This window comes from Salvia miltiorrhiza, chromosome 8 (genome assembly GCF_028751815.1).
Source record: "Salvia miltiorrhiza cultivar Shanhuang (shh) chromosome 8, IMPLAD_Smil_shh, whole genome shotgun sequence".
NCBI lineage: Eukaryota > Viridiplantae > Streptophyta > Magnoliopsida > Lamiales > Lamiaceae > Salvia > Salvia miltiorrhiza.
The window spans coordinates 46,208-64,270 of record NC_080394.1 but is presented as its reverse complement, the minus strand read 5'-3'; the positions used below and the strand labels follow the sequence as shown (position 1 = coordinate 64,270).

The 18,063-nt window shown below is 38.8% G+C and overlaps 1 protein-coding gene across 7 annotated transcripts; it reads right to left on the bottom strand.

Moving 5' to 3' along the window:
* Positions 1-6,858: 6,858 nt before the first annotated feature.
* Positions 6,859-11,538, bottom strand: LOC130999625 (uncharacterized). Of its 7 annotated transcripts, none has more exons than XR_009093553.1 (8): positions 11,196-11,538; positions 10,504-11,100; positions 9,990-10,401; positions 9,357-9,470; positions 8,404-8,483; positions 7,798-7,936; positions 7,614-7,713; positions 6,859-7,114 (listed from the first exon to the last, which is right to left on the bottom strand). XR_009093553.1 is itself a non-coding variant. In XM_057925211.1 (2 exons), the coding sequence occupies exons 1-2, from the start codon at positions 10,757-10,759 to the stop codon at positions 10,253-10,255; spliced, it is 405 nt and encodes a 134-aa protein (XP_057781194.1). In that variant the 5' UTR covers positions 10,760-11,514; the 3' UTR covers positions 9,926-10,252. The 7 variants fall into 7 exon arrangements, 1 of the variants encoding a protein (XP_057781194.1); XR_009093552.1 differs by having other exon boundaries at positions 9,370-9,470; positions 11,196-11,522; XR_009093550.1 differs by having other exon boundaries at positions 7,663-7,713; positions 10,504-11,524.
* Between the last annotated feature and the right edge of the window lie 6,525 nt (positions 11,539-18,063).

Genomic DNA, 18,063 nt, shown 5'->3' with positions numbered 1-18,063 from the left:
GCATAAGTTTTGAAACGGAGTGAGGCAGAATAAAAAAACGGAATTCGTAACAAAACACATAAATTATACCTAATGTCATAAAACACATAAAGACATAGCAAATATTCCAAAATACATAAAAACATAGCAAATAATTCAAAATACATAAGTTCATAGCTGCTATTAAGTGTTTAAAATCTTAAATTAAAGTCGCATACATGAAAAGGAGAGGAGCGCAGAGAGTTGACGCTAGTTGCCGCTGGGTTTTTCAATTTTTAAAACCTTCTGACCTTTTATTTTAATTTTAATATGTTAATTATACTTAAATTATAAAAGCCCATTTAAATTAGGGTTCAATTTAACTAAGCCCATCTATTTTCGCACCTAATGCCCTGAAGCCCAGTCCAATTAAGTTCAGAAAATCAGAAAACCTAACTAGGGTTTGACGTAGCGCCTTGCAGCGCCTCACACCGCCTCGTCCCGCCTCGGCGAGGTGGAGGCGTACGTTCAGGAGGGAGGGGGTAAACGGCGCATGAGGAACGGTATCCTGCCGCCCCGCTTGAAACGGCATATAAGTGGCGTTTTTTTTTTGTTTTTTAAAACATTGCCCGCTGATGAATGAAAACTAGTATTATAACAATACTCAAATAAATTTCAACGCCACGGTTTACTAGCTCTGTTTGCCCATCTGTCTCCGGATGGTAAGCTGAACTCATCCTCAATTTAGTTCTCATAGCCTTAAATAATTCAGGCCAAAATCCACTCAAGAAAACTTTATCCCGGTCTGACACAATAGATAATGGAACTCCATGGAGCCGAACAATCTCCCTCACAAAAACAGATGCTACATCGCGCACAGTAAATGGGTGTCGCAAACCCAAGAAATGTGCATATTTGCATAAACGATCCACCGCCACCAAAATACAATCATAGGATCCCGATCGTGGCAATCCCTCAATGAAATCCATACCGACATCCTCCCAAATTCGTGTTGGAATGGGCAAAGGTTGTAGTAAGCCTCCTGGAGCATGTGCTTCATACTTTTGCTTTTGATAGATTAAGCACTCAGCCAGAAAGTTTGTCACATTCTTCATCATGCCAACCCAATATACATTTGAAGCGAGTCGCCGATATGTCCCCCTTGCGGTGAAGCATGGAACTCAGCCAACAAGCGAGGAATGAATACTGAATTCTTGGCTAGCACCAAGCGACCCTGAAAATACAAGACATCATTAATAATGGAGTACGCTGGATAGTCTTATAATCCCACGACCAATTTTGACCGAATAACTGCCAACTTCTCATCCTTTCGAGTCTCTTCACAAATCACCGTCCACCCCATCCACGGAGGTATCGATACAGCTGCACACTTTATCTCTTCATAACTTCGAGACAAGGCACCCGCAACACGGTTAGCCACCCCTGCCTTATATCGATTTGAAAATCAAAACCCAATAATTTAGCCACCCAAAATTGTTGTGTTGGTGTTGAAACTGGTTGTCCCAATAAAAAACAAAAACTACATTGATATGTTCGCACGATAAATCTCTGTCCCACTAAATAAGGCCGCCAATGTTGACCTGCTAGGACAAGTGCCATTAGTCCCTATGCATCACACTCTATGACAAAAGGTTTGAAAAAATCAGGAGTAGCTAATACCGGGGCTGTGGTCACAGCTTTCTGAAAGCTGATTGTGATTGGGCTGTGGGTGTCCAACTGAAATTGGTTACTCTATCCTTTTGAAGCAACCAGTTAGAGGGCGAGCAATTTAACCGTAATTTTGAATGAATCGGCAGTAGTGGCCGGTTAGCCCCAAGAATCCACGAACGCTCTTCACTGATGAGGGCACAGGCCATCAAAAGATTGCTGAAACCTTCCCTTGATCCATCTGAACCCCTTCAAATGACAAAATATGACCCAAATATTCCACCACAATTTGGCCCCAAGCACACTTCTTTGGATTATCCACATACGCGTGCTCACGCTATAGGGACATAATTGTGCATAAGTGTTGCACATGGTCCTGTTAATCACCGTTGTACATAAGAATATCATCAAAGAAAACTAGGACAAACTTAGGGAGATAATGACCGGAAAGAGTCCTGAACGCAGTCTTAGCAATATCTTCTGAAGCAACTCAAATCTGGTGGTATCCAGATGGTAGATCAAGCTTCGAAAACCATCAAGCACCATGTAATTCGTCTAGCATCTCCTGAATAACTGGAATTGGGTACTTGTCTGGCATAGTTTGCTTGTTAAACTCTCTATAGTCAACACAAAAATGCTAACTTCCATCTTTTTTTCGAACCAATAGCACTGGGCTTGAGTAAGGACTCGAACTGGGCTGTATAATTCCAGCCTCTATCATCTCTTGCACCAATCTCTCCATTTCATCTTTGGCAGCATGACTGTATCAATAAAGTCATACTGAAACTGGAGGAGCTCCCTACTTAAAAGGAATATGATAATCAACGCTCCTGTAAGGGGGAAGTCCCACCGGTGGCTGCATAACCTGAGGGAATTCCTTCTCCATTTTTTGTCGTAGATAGTCATCGGCATCTTTGCCATTAATTGATGATTCGAGCTTAGAAAACTTAATTTCGTGCGGTGTATTTCTAACCCATACTAGCCAACTTGCCTCTATTTGTTGCACTTTACAAATTCGGGCTAATGACAAGGCACGACAAACGAGGCCCAACTCGCCGCGAAGAGTAAGAATTTTGCCGTTACGGTGGAACCGCATTGTCATCTTACTCCAATCAGCCTGTACTTCTCCAAGGGTAGCTAGCCATGAGATGCCAAAGATCAAGTCAACATTTCCCAAGTCAAAGACAACATTCCGGGTCGAACTTTTCACCTCCTAATTCGAGTGACAACTCTCGGCACACCCCAATGATAGCGGCCTTACGACCATCATCAAGACGCACTGCACAGCTTTGACTAGTGTCAATTGAAAGCGCAAGCTTGGTGGCCATGTTGCGGGATATGAAGCAGTTGCTTGCTCTACTATCCACCATAACAAGCAACTCTTGATTTGAAACAGTTCCTCTTATCTTCATCATTTGTGGCCAATCGATCTGCTACGTGGCTGATTGTAACTAGACCCGACGGAGCTATAACTTTGGGAAGTAGGTTGATTTCGATTCCCCATCCCCAAGCTACCGCTTACCGTTCCCGAACTATTTCTTTGAATGTTCTGATTATTTTGCAGATTTGATGACGAGTACCAACTCCAATTACCACCTCCCATCGCATTATTTCTGACAAGAGTTGAAATCTTAGTGTGTTCATATCCTCGAAGAGCACCAATCTCTCTCTCCACTTCTTTAGCTATATATATGGTTTCAAATAAATCTTTGGAAGTCGTGAGCGTATACGCAAACGTATTTCATCACGTAACCCATGTAAAAACATTCCAAGACAATAGTTTTCAGCGAGGCCAGTAACATGCACTAGATATGAAATAAAAGAGCTGACATATTCACTTACTGTTCTTGTTTGAGAGGTGTACATCAGGGATTCAAATGCATTAGCCATACGGTCTTTAATTGGCTCCATGTTAAATATGGCAATCGGGATCATGTGAGCTGATGATACCAGTGAAGGGCATCCCCTTCCATTGCAATAAGCGCCACTTCCACTTTACTCACTTCAGCAGTGCCATGGAGAGTAAAATATTGCTCAGCTCTAGCTATCCAACCTTCAGGATTGCTCCCATCAAACATGGGTAGATTGATGCGGGTTGGTGCCATGAACGTCTCATGAGAAGTTGGGATTTTTTGAGGCATTATCCCCGAAAAATTAAATCCTGGTGTGGTCCCATTCGAACCAAACACATAGTTTTCTAAACCTGGTGGAGGTGGAATAGCTCCGTTCAGTCGCCCGTTGGGCCGGTTGATGCCCGGATTTATAATACCCCAGTCTTGACGTTGCTCTCCAAACTCTTGTGCAGGATTTGATTGAGGTTGACGTTCGTGCGTGAGATTCACCATTGAGGCAGCCTGTGGCTCTCCACTCCAAGCCATTTTATTCATACCCCTACTCGACGATGCCCCGTTCGGAGCTACAGACACATTCGGGTTCAGACCTTTGTGTGGGTCGACCCCATAATTCGTAGATCTGCTGCCTGCCCCATGCTCGACAAACATAGTCACGTCTGCGCGCTGTCGATTCTCAGTACAGCTCGTCCGCTCTTCCACAACATCTAGCCCTTTTTCCCACAGTAGTCGGGTCATCATCTGTCCAAGTTTTGCCATATCTTCCTTTCTTCAATCATCTCGATTTTAGGGAGCAAATGTTCCCATTCAGCCCTAATATCACCGTTCTCTTCATCTATCTCCCAGTCTTTGACGTCTGTCTCCCCACGAGTTATACTTCGAGTCTTTGGCATCCGGCGGGTCGGACCAAATTGATAGAAGTAATGAGAACACAAACACAAATACCGAACTAAGAGGAATTATATAATCAAAAGACAAACTACAACAGAGGAGGAACTCTCTCTCTACCCAAATGGCAATTAGCCACTGATTTTCCAACCAAAGGATCCTAGACAAGTCCCCCTCTGAAGGAGAGAAACTTCTTTTATTTCCTAGCTTGACTTCTAGGGGAAGTCAATAGTAGCTTCCAAGAGAAGCTTAACTATAAGTGGGCTTGCTAAGCCCAATACAAGAACTAGCAGCCCAAACTTATACTTAATTAAAACATACTATGCTAACACTAAAGAGATAATAAACAAAGCAGCTACACGCTCGCTTTCGACATTCTATGATAAAATCTCTCTGCAACAAGTACATTTAGCATCCAGCTATAAACAGCCCAAGAAGATGGTACATATATAAATTATCCAATTGAAGCAAAAAAAATGAAAGAGAAGCAAGCATTTTATTAAATAATATGAAAAATGGATGTGTGTAACTATCAATAACCATCACGTTTAATAAATTTTTTAGGCTGACAGCATGGCATAGTTGCAAAGATATCTAGAAGACTAGAACAATAGCAAAAAACAATTAATGGCTTCCTCAGATCGTTGAATAAAACAAAATTGAAAAAAGAAAGATTGATGAAAAAAAGTCATATTTTTATCTGCATTAATTGACGCATGGTTAGTATCAATGAAATATCAAAATATTTTAAACAAAAAATGCAAATGAAATGTCAAAATATCAAGAGAAAGATGAAAACACAAAAAACAACAAATTTTTTAAATTATTAGCTCAAGAGATGCTATTCAATGAATTGCTAACAGCATAGTGTTATATATCAGTAACAGAGACCTGTCCAGTCCTACAACATTAAACACTCATAACGAATAGTCAAAGAAACAACGTATTTTATACCAGCCAAGCATTAGAGAAATCGAGAATAGAGCAATACCAAAATACATGACAATCAAAAGACTAAAAAGCAAGTGGTTACTGTTCAACATTCTGACACTTAATTTGATGTGTTACGAAAAAGCATATTGCATGAGTAAAAATAGATCAAAATAGGAAATTATCCTGATATCTACGCAAATTATCCCGAATCGGTCAACAAATACATGATATGTAATGCTCGTGGCATATCCTGCCAAGCTTATACGAACAGCTTCCAATACACCATGCAGAAAATACGAATAATATATGATTACTTGTTCATCATTACTAATGCACACTCCATGCAAAGAACCCATATCCAGAGAGATCAATTAATGCATACACATGTAAGCAAATTCCACATTAGAATGATGAGAGAGATGAGAAAATTCAGTTGAACCGAACTGTAAATTAGTAGGGAGCAGGGCGTATTTGAATCTACTTTGTTGATGCATGTTAGAGTAGAGTGTCAAAAATGATGACAAATACATATGCCCCAGCCCCACCAGAAACAGAGGATTCTTGAGGTACTAAATCATGTTGGGACCGTGTGATGCAGAACTGGGAAAATTGGCTTCCAAAGTTCTGAAGCAAACAAATATCAGAACTTAAGCGACGGCCCTTCAACTCGGCACCGTCCACAAAAATGGTTTTTAAGTTCCAAACAGATTCCTAATACAGATTTTCATCAACTATATGCAAAATTAGATCAGGGCTACTACATTTTTAGAGTTTTTACATCACATTTTACTCAATGAATGAAGACATACTGTTAATGCCTTACGATCAACAAGTGCGTAGTCTCATAAAGGCTTAAAGTATTTCTGTTGATGACTGATGATACTAAAAGAGAAAGTAATGAACATATTGCTTCTTTGCAAATAATAGTTTTACCACTGCCGCAAATGGAATGACTATGACAAAGAGACTACCTTCCAGTTTAACTGTGCTCTATGCCTCTATCTTCTATACCTTCAATTACATATTGTTTTCAGACATAAGATTCGATAATGTTTGGAGTATGTACATGTCTCTTATTTGTTTCATGGTCATATCAAAGTAAACGGTCTTTATACTATAGCAATGCATCTGCATCTGATATATAAGTTGTAACCTTCCGAATTTTGATGGAAAAACTAAAACCAACTTAATACCTGGCTAAGATTTAGCCACCCACAATTGTTTATCGCGACAGAGCACGTCGACAAAACGATCATAGGTGGAACAATGTTTGGCACGAAGAGGTCAAACATATAAGTTGTATCATTTCGAATTTCGATGGAAAAACTAAAAACAACTTAATACTTGCCTAAGATTTAGCCACCTAGAATTGTTTATCGCGGCAGTGCATGTTGACAAAATGATAACAGGTGGAACAATGTTTTGCACGAGGAGGCCTAACAATATGAAAAAATAAACTTGAACTTCTCATGAAGGAGTACAAAAAATATATAAATATGTTGGCAGGATAATTTTTTTTCTCTTTGATGGAGACAAACAACAATTCAAGGTGGAAAAATAATACCTTGCAACTTGCAAGTTGCACAAAGCTGAGATCAATTTCCATTAATCAAAGCAGGATTATTAATTTCGATCTTTAGCAATGGCTCCGACACGGAATCAATAAATTCAATACCAGGAAAAACTACACATACATGAAAAGGTAAGAGCCACAAATATGAAATAATGAATGACTAAACTATTCCCCGAGCATACTTACATCATCTTTCATATTTTCTAGATCAAGAACATTCATTCTGATAAAGTCAGGGTCCTTGCTGCAAATTAGAGCCAGACTCAAAGTTAGACTTGCTAGCAATCCATTAATTATACAAACATTTTTTTACATAAAATCGGCTAGAAAGATTGGAATGTTTAGGTAAGTTTTGGCAGCGCAATGACTGATAACATCATGATAATAATGACCAGAAAATAAAAATACAACACAAAATTAAAAATGTATATTAAGATCAAAGAACATAAACAACCCATTTGATTTGTAGGAATAGCTGCATTTTTCATCTAAATATCAAAGAATTTTTAGACATTATTTGAACACCATAAAGTAAATGGATATAAACATTTGCGAACAAATATGCCCACTACTACTAGGATACTTCAATTCACTAAAATAAGTTGCAGGTAGTGACATCTTAAAATATGATCCGTGTATAAATATGAAACAAGCTAAATGAACTATTCCACAAAAATACATAATGCACATAAAACCCACCAGAAAAAGAAAAAACACAAAGCACTTACAATATCTAGAGTTACCTGCTACATCTATGAAAGAAAACTAGACCTATTGATGCCAAGAACACACCCATCAAGGCAAAAAGACCAAAGCCAGCTGTTAATCTCGGCAGACTTGAAGCTGCGTAGACAACCAAGGAAAATTTTGTCAAAATACTAAATGGATTAACATAGAAATGCATGATCGAGATCGGTAGAGATATACCCATAATAACTGAATGTATATATGTTGCAAGCATCAGGAAAATTATACACCAAAGAATTGGAGCAAGTCCTAGCTTTGAAAGTCTTCCGAGAAAGCTGTTGTTATCCCATCATTTGTAAAACAACCTTCTAGCATTTCCCTGCACATCACATCCAAGAAAATCAGTAGGTCAAGATTAGTCAGATTGAAAGAGATATAGATCGAATCAACTTTCGAAGATAAGGAAAAAGTTATAGAATAAAGAGGTTTTAAAACACTGATATATTCTAGCAAAAAATATATTTTCTAGAGAAATAGTTTCCGGAGTACCTACAAGGAAAAATGTAAGTATTTTATGATTTTATCGCGGCAAATCAAATCTCCTTTCTCCCCTACCATCAACCAGAATAGTGCATGCTTCTAAGTTACCCCTAATGGCAGCCCAATGAGCAGGGTGCAACCTACATGATAATGTACACATCAGATGCTTTTGAAGTAGCTAGCCGGACACATTCTTGACAAGATGAATACAGAAAAAACAAATATGACAAGGAAAGCATGATTATACATCCAGTGTGGACCTTTCAAAAAAAAAAAATACATCAAGTGTGGAGCATTCCAACAAACCTTCTTTATCTTGCTGCATTCTATGAGCATTCAGATATAGCAGAAGGCGAATGCAGTCAGCAAATCCCTTGTAAGCAGCCCTACAGTCATATCAATCAATAATGAAATTTAACAAACTGAAATTAGCAAATTAAACCACTTAAGAAGACTAACAAGCAAGAAAGAGAAATAAAATGTCAAAGATAGTAGCTGCAAGTCTTCAACAAAGACAACACATAGGATAGTTCCCTTATGAACTTAAATTTAAAATAAACAAATAATAATTACACTTCAATAAAGTTTCCTAGAAAAATAAGAAAAAAGAAATAAATATCTTTGCCAATTGCAGAGTATAGCATATATTTGGTGTATCAAATTTGGATTATTTTATGCTCTTTCGTGCATATATTAAAAAAAAGCATGGTATTTAGCGAACAATTGGCGAGCTACACTCCATTTTAACACTGATAGCAATTTAATTGAGTGTTGAAGTTGCTCTTACACTATAACATAACTCAATGCATGTGATCTATTAAAAGTCACCATGAACATGGCCCAGGTTTATAAGGAAGACATTAACATTATCTTATTGAATTGATTGCTGAAAAGAACATTAAAGAAGAATAAAAGTAGCAGATATGGCAAACTTGCTGTGAACAAGTGATAAATATCTTGGCCACAAAATGAAAAAGGAGACCAAATCAAAATACTAGACAGGGAGCCCATATCCATAAAATTACAGAGCAAAGGTGCACCCTAAGAGAATTAAAATACTAATACCAGCAAAAATGCTAATGGTCCCCAGAAAATATATCCAATAAATCACATAATTGAAACATCAACCTTGCTTCACATAATTGAAACATCAACCTTGCTTACCTACAAAACTAATGCTTCCTCAGCTAAACTCTATAATATAATCAAAGAAAGTCTATAATGGATACAAAGACATGCCAACAGAAAATTACGATTACATTTGTCAAGTACCAGTGCAATGGGCTTCTTCCATCATTACAGGAACATCAACATCAGCATTCAATGTGACAAAGGAAAGCCGTTTGACCATACTGTGCTGCAACATGTGTTGTCTGCAATCAGAGCAAGTGTGAGAATGAATGTTTCAGACATGCGAAAGCCTTACATTTGCAGGAGGCTAGGAGCAACAAAAAAAAAAAGGAGACATCATTAAAATGAGTATAATTGGAATCCAGATGACAGAACGACGCACAAGTGCAATCCAATAGTGCAAGAGTAGGGCCAACAAAACTATACTCAAAATTCTTAATAGAACAACTATGAAAATTCTTAATCAAAGCTTTAAGAACTAACTGGGAATGGACGTACTTTTGTATACCTTTTGGCTCTTGCAACTTATGAATTTCATATATTGCATAACTAAAATCTTTTATGAGGACTCCAGCTAGTAATTTTTAATAATAGTTTTGTCACTTGGAAATGGAATATTGAGGTAATTTAATATCTACTTTGGACCACATAATAAATATCAATCACAATCCTCAATATAGTTTGTCGATTGTCAAGGTTTGCGAGAAATAGTAGCAAAAAATGTTATTGTCGCCATCAGACATCTATCGACCCCTACAAACCTGATAACCATTAACATCCACTGAGACGAGCACCCTCCTGCAGCAGCGAAGCGAATGCCAAGACTAGATGCTCAACAGACAAAAACGAATCACCCATTTGTTTTTTACATTTCCGAGCATTCTCCAATAGAGAAGAAGTTGTAATCTGGTTACATTTCCGAGCATTCTCCAATAGAGAAGAAATTGTAATCTGGTTAGCATTGAAATCAGGAGCAGGGTCACGGGCATAAAAGCAGGGGAGGCGAGGCAGAGCGCATCGAAGTTCAGCTACCGTAGAATATATCCACATGCCCATGCCCACCAGATTGATGATGCGGCAAGAATCTTGAATACGGGCCTGTAGCACCTGGATCCAACTTAGATACAGCATCATAACCATGCCCATGGCGAGGTTTATGAAGCAACCTTGGCGCTGCATTTGAAGAAATGGAGGATCATCTCATAGAAGAGCAAAAATAAAACAACCTGAATATTACAAAGGAAACACAATTTGAATATCTTTTCAATAATTTACCTTGGTCAAAAGTGCGAGTTACCTCCCTGGGAAAAGGATTTAAATGCTCCTTGGGCATGTGATTTGAATTTTCATCTCTAGAGCCAAACGTAGAGGGGTCAGGAGCTGCACCCCCATTCATTTTCACATAATTTGGCTCGTCGGAATGAGATTTGATGAGAGGGTGCCATTCACCAGAGCCTGACATCTGATCACTCGACATTGGCCTAACAAGATGTTGGGAACCATACTGACTTTCAAATGGAGGTTTTCCCATAGTCTCACGTGCCTCACCAAGAGTATTTAGGGAAGGTCCTTGATTACCATAAAGGGATTCAAAGCTCTTAGGGAGACCACCCAGATTACCAGGCACCTTCCCTTCAGTCGAGTTAATTGATTGTCCAGAATGAGGCAAAGTTCCTGGGCGTTGCACCCCTAATGTTGATGAAGGATGCCCCTGCAAATGTGCTTGAGACCTGGCTTCAGTGGAACAAAATCTGATAATGTCCGGGCGTCTTCTTCACGGTTTTCATTTTCCGCCCCTCCAGCTTCAATGGGTTTTCACTCATTTGCTTGCTCATATTTTACTTTTATCACATAACAGAATATAATTTGATGCTGCAAATATCATGGTCAACAAAGGGAGGAAAAGCTAGTTATCAATATTAACACATTGTGAATTTGATCGAAAATCGGGTAATTGAGAAAATGACCTTGCGATAGGTGGTCCCATCGGGCTCGGCTGTCCAGCCGGGCTCGTGGCAGAGAGCCGTAGAGGCGGAGGCCGGCGAATATCTTCACCGCCATGGCCCTCCGCCGCCGCTCCCGGCACTTGTTGTTTTCCCGCTCCTTCCATGACGACATCTGCGATCCCCCGACCATTCTTCCCTCTCCGCCGCTGCTCTTCTTCTAGTACAATTGGTTGATTCGCGACGAAAGCATCTCCATTATGTTAATTCTTGTGCATAATTCTTGTCGCGAAAGAGAGGGAAGAAGTAATTGAGAAGCACTGAAAACGTGGAGGAATTCGTTGGGGATTTTGGGATTTGAATAATGTGGGAGTGGAAGTGGGCTACAAATTTCAGAATTTTGGGTTTTTTTAAGCAAAATCAGCCGGTTCAGTCAAGAAATCCGGTCTGGTTCGGTAAATTAGGACCGGCCGATTCAATCGGACCAGTCAACTTGCGAGCCGGCCTGGTTCGATCGTACCGGCCGGTCAGATCGCCGGTTCAACCGGTCGGACCCGGTCTGCCTGGTTTGAATACCGGTCCGACCCGTTTCACTCAACTCCGTCTGGCCCATTTTATTCAAGAGTTGTTGGGCTATTTTGGGCTGATGGGCAGCCCATTAAGTTCTAGGAAAAAAATTTAATTACACATTCATTTATTTCTCTTATAATTTTTATAAAATAATATTATAAAATAATATTAAAATTAAAACTTAGAAAATAATAATAACAAAATAATTTTAAAAAAATTATGTAAATAAACTTAATCTTCTTTTCTTAATTTAAATTTCACTGATTTTTTACGTATTTTGAAAAAATAAATACTAAGTAATTAATCACTACTTGCCTCAAAAAAAAATTTACTACTCTTTATTTTTAAAATTTAAATGCTCATAATTACTTTCATTGACTTATTAACTTATAATTTTATTATATTTATTGATTTAATCAAATAATTATTCAGTTTAACCAATTTTCAATGTAAAATTAAATTTTCATATATACAAAAATGATGAATAGAAAAAGAATAGAAAATTGTTAAAAAAGATGTTTATGTGTGTTAGTACTATTAACTTTCAAGAAATTAATTAAAAAACTAAAATATAAATAAATAAAATAAACAACATATAGATATTTTAAACAATCATAACTTGTTCATTTTGAATTTATTTATACATTTCATGTATCGAATTAAAGATTTTCCACCCATTCGTTATGGGTCGGATTCATGTCAAATCAACGATGATTTTAAGCTAACTCAGAGATCTACGACTATGGTCGGGCAGATCCGCACGATCCCGAGTGCATCGTGTTTGACGATCGTGCGGTTCAGAACTGCATCCGAACGATGAATCCAATTTTATGTGCAACTTTCCTTCGTTACAAGTCGGAATGCCTTGATTACCGGGCCCGCTTCAGGCCGGGAGGGCGTGATCGCTCGGTGCGTGGATTACCGGTCAAACTATCCGACAATTTTTCTACGAACTAGAAATGTGGTGTGGGCCGGTTGGGATTATTGTGGGCCTCTGATTTAGCTTTCCAACAGCGTGAGAATTGTCCCAATTTGTCGAGTAACGAATAAGATACGGCCAAAACAGTGGGGATCTGCGTTTTCCATCAAGGGCTATATTGCATTTCTTGCCTAGTTTTTTGTGCGGCAGTCGGACATCAATTTTGACCACACCGGGCCGTAGGCTTCGGAATAAGCTTTCCATAGACGCGTGAATCCCCGCAATCCGATAAGTAACGAGTGAGATATGGCTGAAACATTATTTCGCAAGAAACGGGGCTAAGACAACGAAATCCCAAGTGGCACATTGGGCTCCGTTTTCCGATAGACGTCCACTATTTTGGCCATAACTCATTCGTTATGGGTCGGATTCATGTCAAGCCAACACTGATTTTAAGCTAACTCAGAGGGCTACGACTATAGTTGGGCCGATCCGCACGATCCCGAGTGCATCGTGTTTGAAGATCGTGCGGTTCAGAATTGCATTTGAACGATAATCGGATTTTATGCGCACCTTTCCATCCTTACAAGCCAGAATGTCTTGATTCTTTTGCCTTTGGAACCCATATGTGATGGGGAACGTATAGTGATGTTCCAACCACGTTCCGACACGATGGTAGAAAATTTTATCACAGGACTAAAAACTTCATTGAAGTCAACCCCATTTGTTTGAGATGACCTTGTAATCAGGGAAGGGAAGTATGCGAACCCAAGTACCTTTGATATTAAAAGCTTCTAATTCTTTCCTTATTGCCTCAAACCATCCAAGATCGACAAAGCTTCATCATCAGTGATAAGAAGAGAATGCATATTCTTGCCACTCATTATTAATAAAGCTTCATTTTGAGAATCCACAATTGCAAATAAAGCCTCATGTTGAGTGTCCTGCTGTGCCAGATAAGACTTAGGTTTGAAAATCTTGTTCTTAGCCCTGGTAACCATGGAATATGTATTGGAGGTGGAAGGTGCAGGCAAGGTAGTGGAGGTAGAAGGACCAGAGGGGTCTGGACTAAGGGAGGGGAGAGATGGTGATGAAGGAGGTGATGAAGGAGGTGGTGGTGGAGGAAGTGGTGGAGGAGAGAGAGGGGGAGAAGAATCTGATGAAGAGCTAGAACTGGAGGGAGATGAAGGAGAATCTGAGGAGTAAATAGGCGGATTTATTTCAGGAAGTGGAAGTATAGGAAGTATAGGAGATATGGCCGTGTAATAAGGTTTCCTGGGAGACGAGAATCAATCCAAAATGACCAGTAACGAAGGAGATATGGCCGAAAGAAAAACCGAATTTCTAGGGTTTTTAGGGTTTCTCACTACTACAAATTTAGGCTATCTCTACACCCTAATAACTACGGTTTTATAGAAAAAACGTAGTGTATTCGTATAGACTACGCTTTTTTGGTGAACTATAGTGTATGAGCGCCATTTTTTAATTTTAGACTACGCTGCGCTATATGAGATTATTAGTTTATAATTGACGATAACTTTTATTGTACAAGGAGTGTCGATAGAATTAAAGAAAAAAAGAGTTTCAAACCATATGAAAGTCCCGCTGCAAGTGCACGTACGTAACTGCCTCTCTATCATCTTCTCTACGCTGCGCCCTACCCTCCACAAAAACCCTACCGTTGCCACCAATGGAAGACACAACACTACCGTCTCTCTTTCTCAACCAAACCAAGACCGTACGACGACGACGTCTCTCTTCAACCACCGCCAACGAGCAGTAGCTACTAGTTTCCTCGCCGCCGTGCCTCTGTTCTTGCTGCCGCGCCTCCATTCTCGTCTCCAAGATTTGCAGGTGGGTTTTTATTCTATTCTCTTAATAGTATTTTGTGTTCTAAGTGTTGAACTTTCTTATTCAATTGTTATATGACATGCGCCCAATATGTTGAACGTTCTTCTATACATATCAACGTTCATTTTTTGGTTTTGATGTTTTGTTTTACTATTTCTATAACCATTGTCCATGAATATGTGTTTTGCTACAAATTAGTTTCAAGAAATTTATAAATATCTCTTCTTATGTTGAGTGTCTTTGAATCTCTATATCTCCAAGTACAGATTTTATTTTTGAGTGAGTTTAGTTTGAGTGTGTAGCTCCCATTCCAAGGTTTTCAGAATGGTATGGCACGACCCCATAGGAGTTTTGAGTCAAGAGATACAAGCCCTCAAAGTTCAGCCACCAAAGCTGTCAACCCAGAAAATTCGAAAATTTTGGCCAAGTGTTGGGACAGTGTGAAGTAGGCAAGTTTGGAGACTCATATCTCACGAATCCCTTGTCCTTTTTACCTGAAATTTTGTGAGCTTGTAGAAATCATGTCTACGTGTCCAGAACACCCAGCGGTTCAGTATAGAGCCTTTCTAGAAAATAGTTATGGTCACCCAAAGTCAGTCTGTTGATCATAAATTTATTGAAAAAAACTTGGCTGTGTTGGGACAATGTGAAGTAGGAAATTTTGGAGAGTAATATCTTACTAACCACTTATCATTTTAATCTGAACATTTGCGAGCTTGTACAAATCATGGCAACGAGTCCAGAAAACTCATTGTTTCAGTATAGAGATGTCGTAGCCGAAAGTTATCGTCACCCAAAGTCAGTCTGTTGAACATAAATTCATTGAAAAAATTTGGCTAAGTGTTGGGACAGTGTGAAGTAGGCAACTTTGGAGAGTCATATCTCACGTACTGCTTGTCCTTTTTACATGAAAGTTTTTGAGCTTGTAGAAATCATGTCGGGGAGTCTAGAACACCCAGCGGTTCAGCATATAGCCTTTCTAGAGAAGAGTTATGGTCACCCAAAGTCAGTCTGTTGATCATAAATTTATTGAAAAAAACTTGGCTTTGTTGGGACAATGTGAAGTAGAAAATTTTGGAGAGTAATATCTTACTAACCAGTTATCATTTTAATATGAACTTTTGTGAGCTTGTACAAATCATGGCAACGAGTCCAGAAAACCCATTGTTTCAGTATAGAGATGTCGTAGCCGAAAGTTATCGTCACCCAAAGTCAGTCTGTTGAACATAAATTCATTGAAAAAATTTGGCTAAGTGTTGGGACAGTGTGAAGTAGGCAAGTTTGGAGAGTCATATCTCACGTACCCCTTGTCCTTTTTACATGAAATTTTTTGAGCTTGTAGAAATCATGTCGGGGAGTCTAGAACACCCAGCGGTTCAGTATAGAGCCTTTTTAGAGAAGAGTTATGGTCACCCAAATTCAGTCTGTTGATCATAAATTTATTGAAAAAAACTTGGCTTTGTTGGGACAATGTGAAGTAGGAAATTTTGGAGAGTAATATCTTACTAACCACTTATCATTTTAATATGAACTTTTGTGAGCTTGTACAAATCATGGCAACGAGTCCAGAAAACCCATTGTTTCAGTATAGAGATGTCGTAGCCGAAAGTTATCGTCACCCAAAGTCAGTCTGTTGAACATAAATTCATTGAAAAAATTTGGCTAAGTGTTGGGACAGTGTGAAGTAGGCAAGTTTGGAGAGTCATATCTCACGTACCCCTTGTCCTTTTTACCTGAAATTTTTTGAGCTTGTAGAAATCATGTCGGGGAGTCCAGAACACCCAGCGGTTCAGTATAGAGCCTTTCTAAAGAAGAGTTATGGTCACCCAAAGTCAGTCTGTTGATCATAAATTTATTGAAAAAAACTTGGCTTTGTTGGGACAATGTGAAGTAGAAAATTTTGGAGAGTAATATCTTACTAACCACTTATCATTTTAATCTGAACTTTTGTGAGCTTGTACAAATCATGGCAACGAGTCCAGAAAACCGATTGTTTCAGTATAGAGATGTCGTAGCCGAAAGTTATCGTCACCCAAAGTCAGTCTGTTGAACATAAATTCATTGAAAAAATTTGGCTAAGTGTTTGGACAGTGTGAAGTAGGCAACTTTGGAGAGTCATATCTCACGTACCACTTGTCCTTTTTACATGAAAGTTTTTGAGCTTGTAGAAATCATGTCGGGGAGTCCAGAACACCCAGCGGTTCAGTATAGAGCCTTTCTAGAGAAGAGTTATGGTCACCCAAACTCAGTCTGTTGATCATAAATTTATTGAAAAAAACTTGGCTTTGTTGGGACAATGTGAAGTAGGAAATTTTGGAGAGTATTATCTTACTAACCACTTATCATTTTAAATCTGAACTTTTGTGAGCTTGTTCAAATCATGGCAACGAGTCCAGAAAACCCATTGTTTCAGTATAGAGATGTCGTAGCCGAAAGTTATCGTCACCCAAAGTCAGTCTGTTGAACATAAATTCATTGAAAAAATTTGGCTAAGTGTTTGGACAGTGTGAAGTAGGCAACTTTGGAGAGTCATATCTCACGTACCACTTGTCCTTTTTACATGAAAGTTTTTGAGCTTGTAGAAATCATGTCGGGGAGTCTAGAACACCCAGCGGTTCAGTATAGAGCCTTTCTAGAGAAGAGTTATGGTCACCCAAATTCAGTCTGTTGATCATAAATTTATTGAAAAAAACTTGGCTTTGTTGGGACAATGTGAAGTAGGAAATTTTGGAGAGTAATATCTTACTAACCACTTATCATTTTAATCTGAACTTTTGTGAGCTTGTACAAATCATGGCAACGAGTCCAGAAAACCCATTGTTTCAGTATAGAGATGTCGTAGCCGAAAGTTATCGTCACCCAAAGTCAGTCTGTTGAACATAAATTCATTGAAAAAATTTGGCTAAGTGTTTGGACAGTGTGAAGTAGGCAACTTTGGAGAGTCATATCTCACGTACCACTTGTCCTTTTTACATGAAAGTTTTTGAGCTTGTAGAAATCATGTCGGGGAGTCCAGAACACCCAGCGGTTCAGTATAGAGCCTTTCTAGAGAAGAGTTATGGTCACCCAAACTCAGTCTGTTGATCATAAATTTATTGAAAAAAACTTGGCTTTGTTGGGACAATGTGAAGTAGGAAATTTTGGAGAGTATTATCTTACTAACCACTTATCATTTTAAATCTGAACTTTTGTGAGCTTGTTCAAATCATGGCAACGAGTCCAGAAAACCCATTGTTTCAGTATAGAGATGTCGTAGCCGAAAGTTATCGTCACCCAAAGTCAGTCTGTTGAACATAAATTCATTGAAAAAATTTGGCTAAGTGTTTGGACAGTGTGAAGTAGGCAACTTTGGAGAGTCATATCTCACGTACCACTTGTCCTTTTTACATGAAAGTTTTTGAGCTTGTAGAAATCATGTCGGGGAGTCTAGAACACCCAGCGGTTCAGTATAGAGCCTTTCTAGAGAAGAGTTATGGTCACCCAAATTCAGTCTGTTGATCATAAAATTATTGAAAAAAACTTGGCTTTGTTGGGACAATGTGAAGTAGGAAA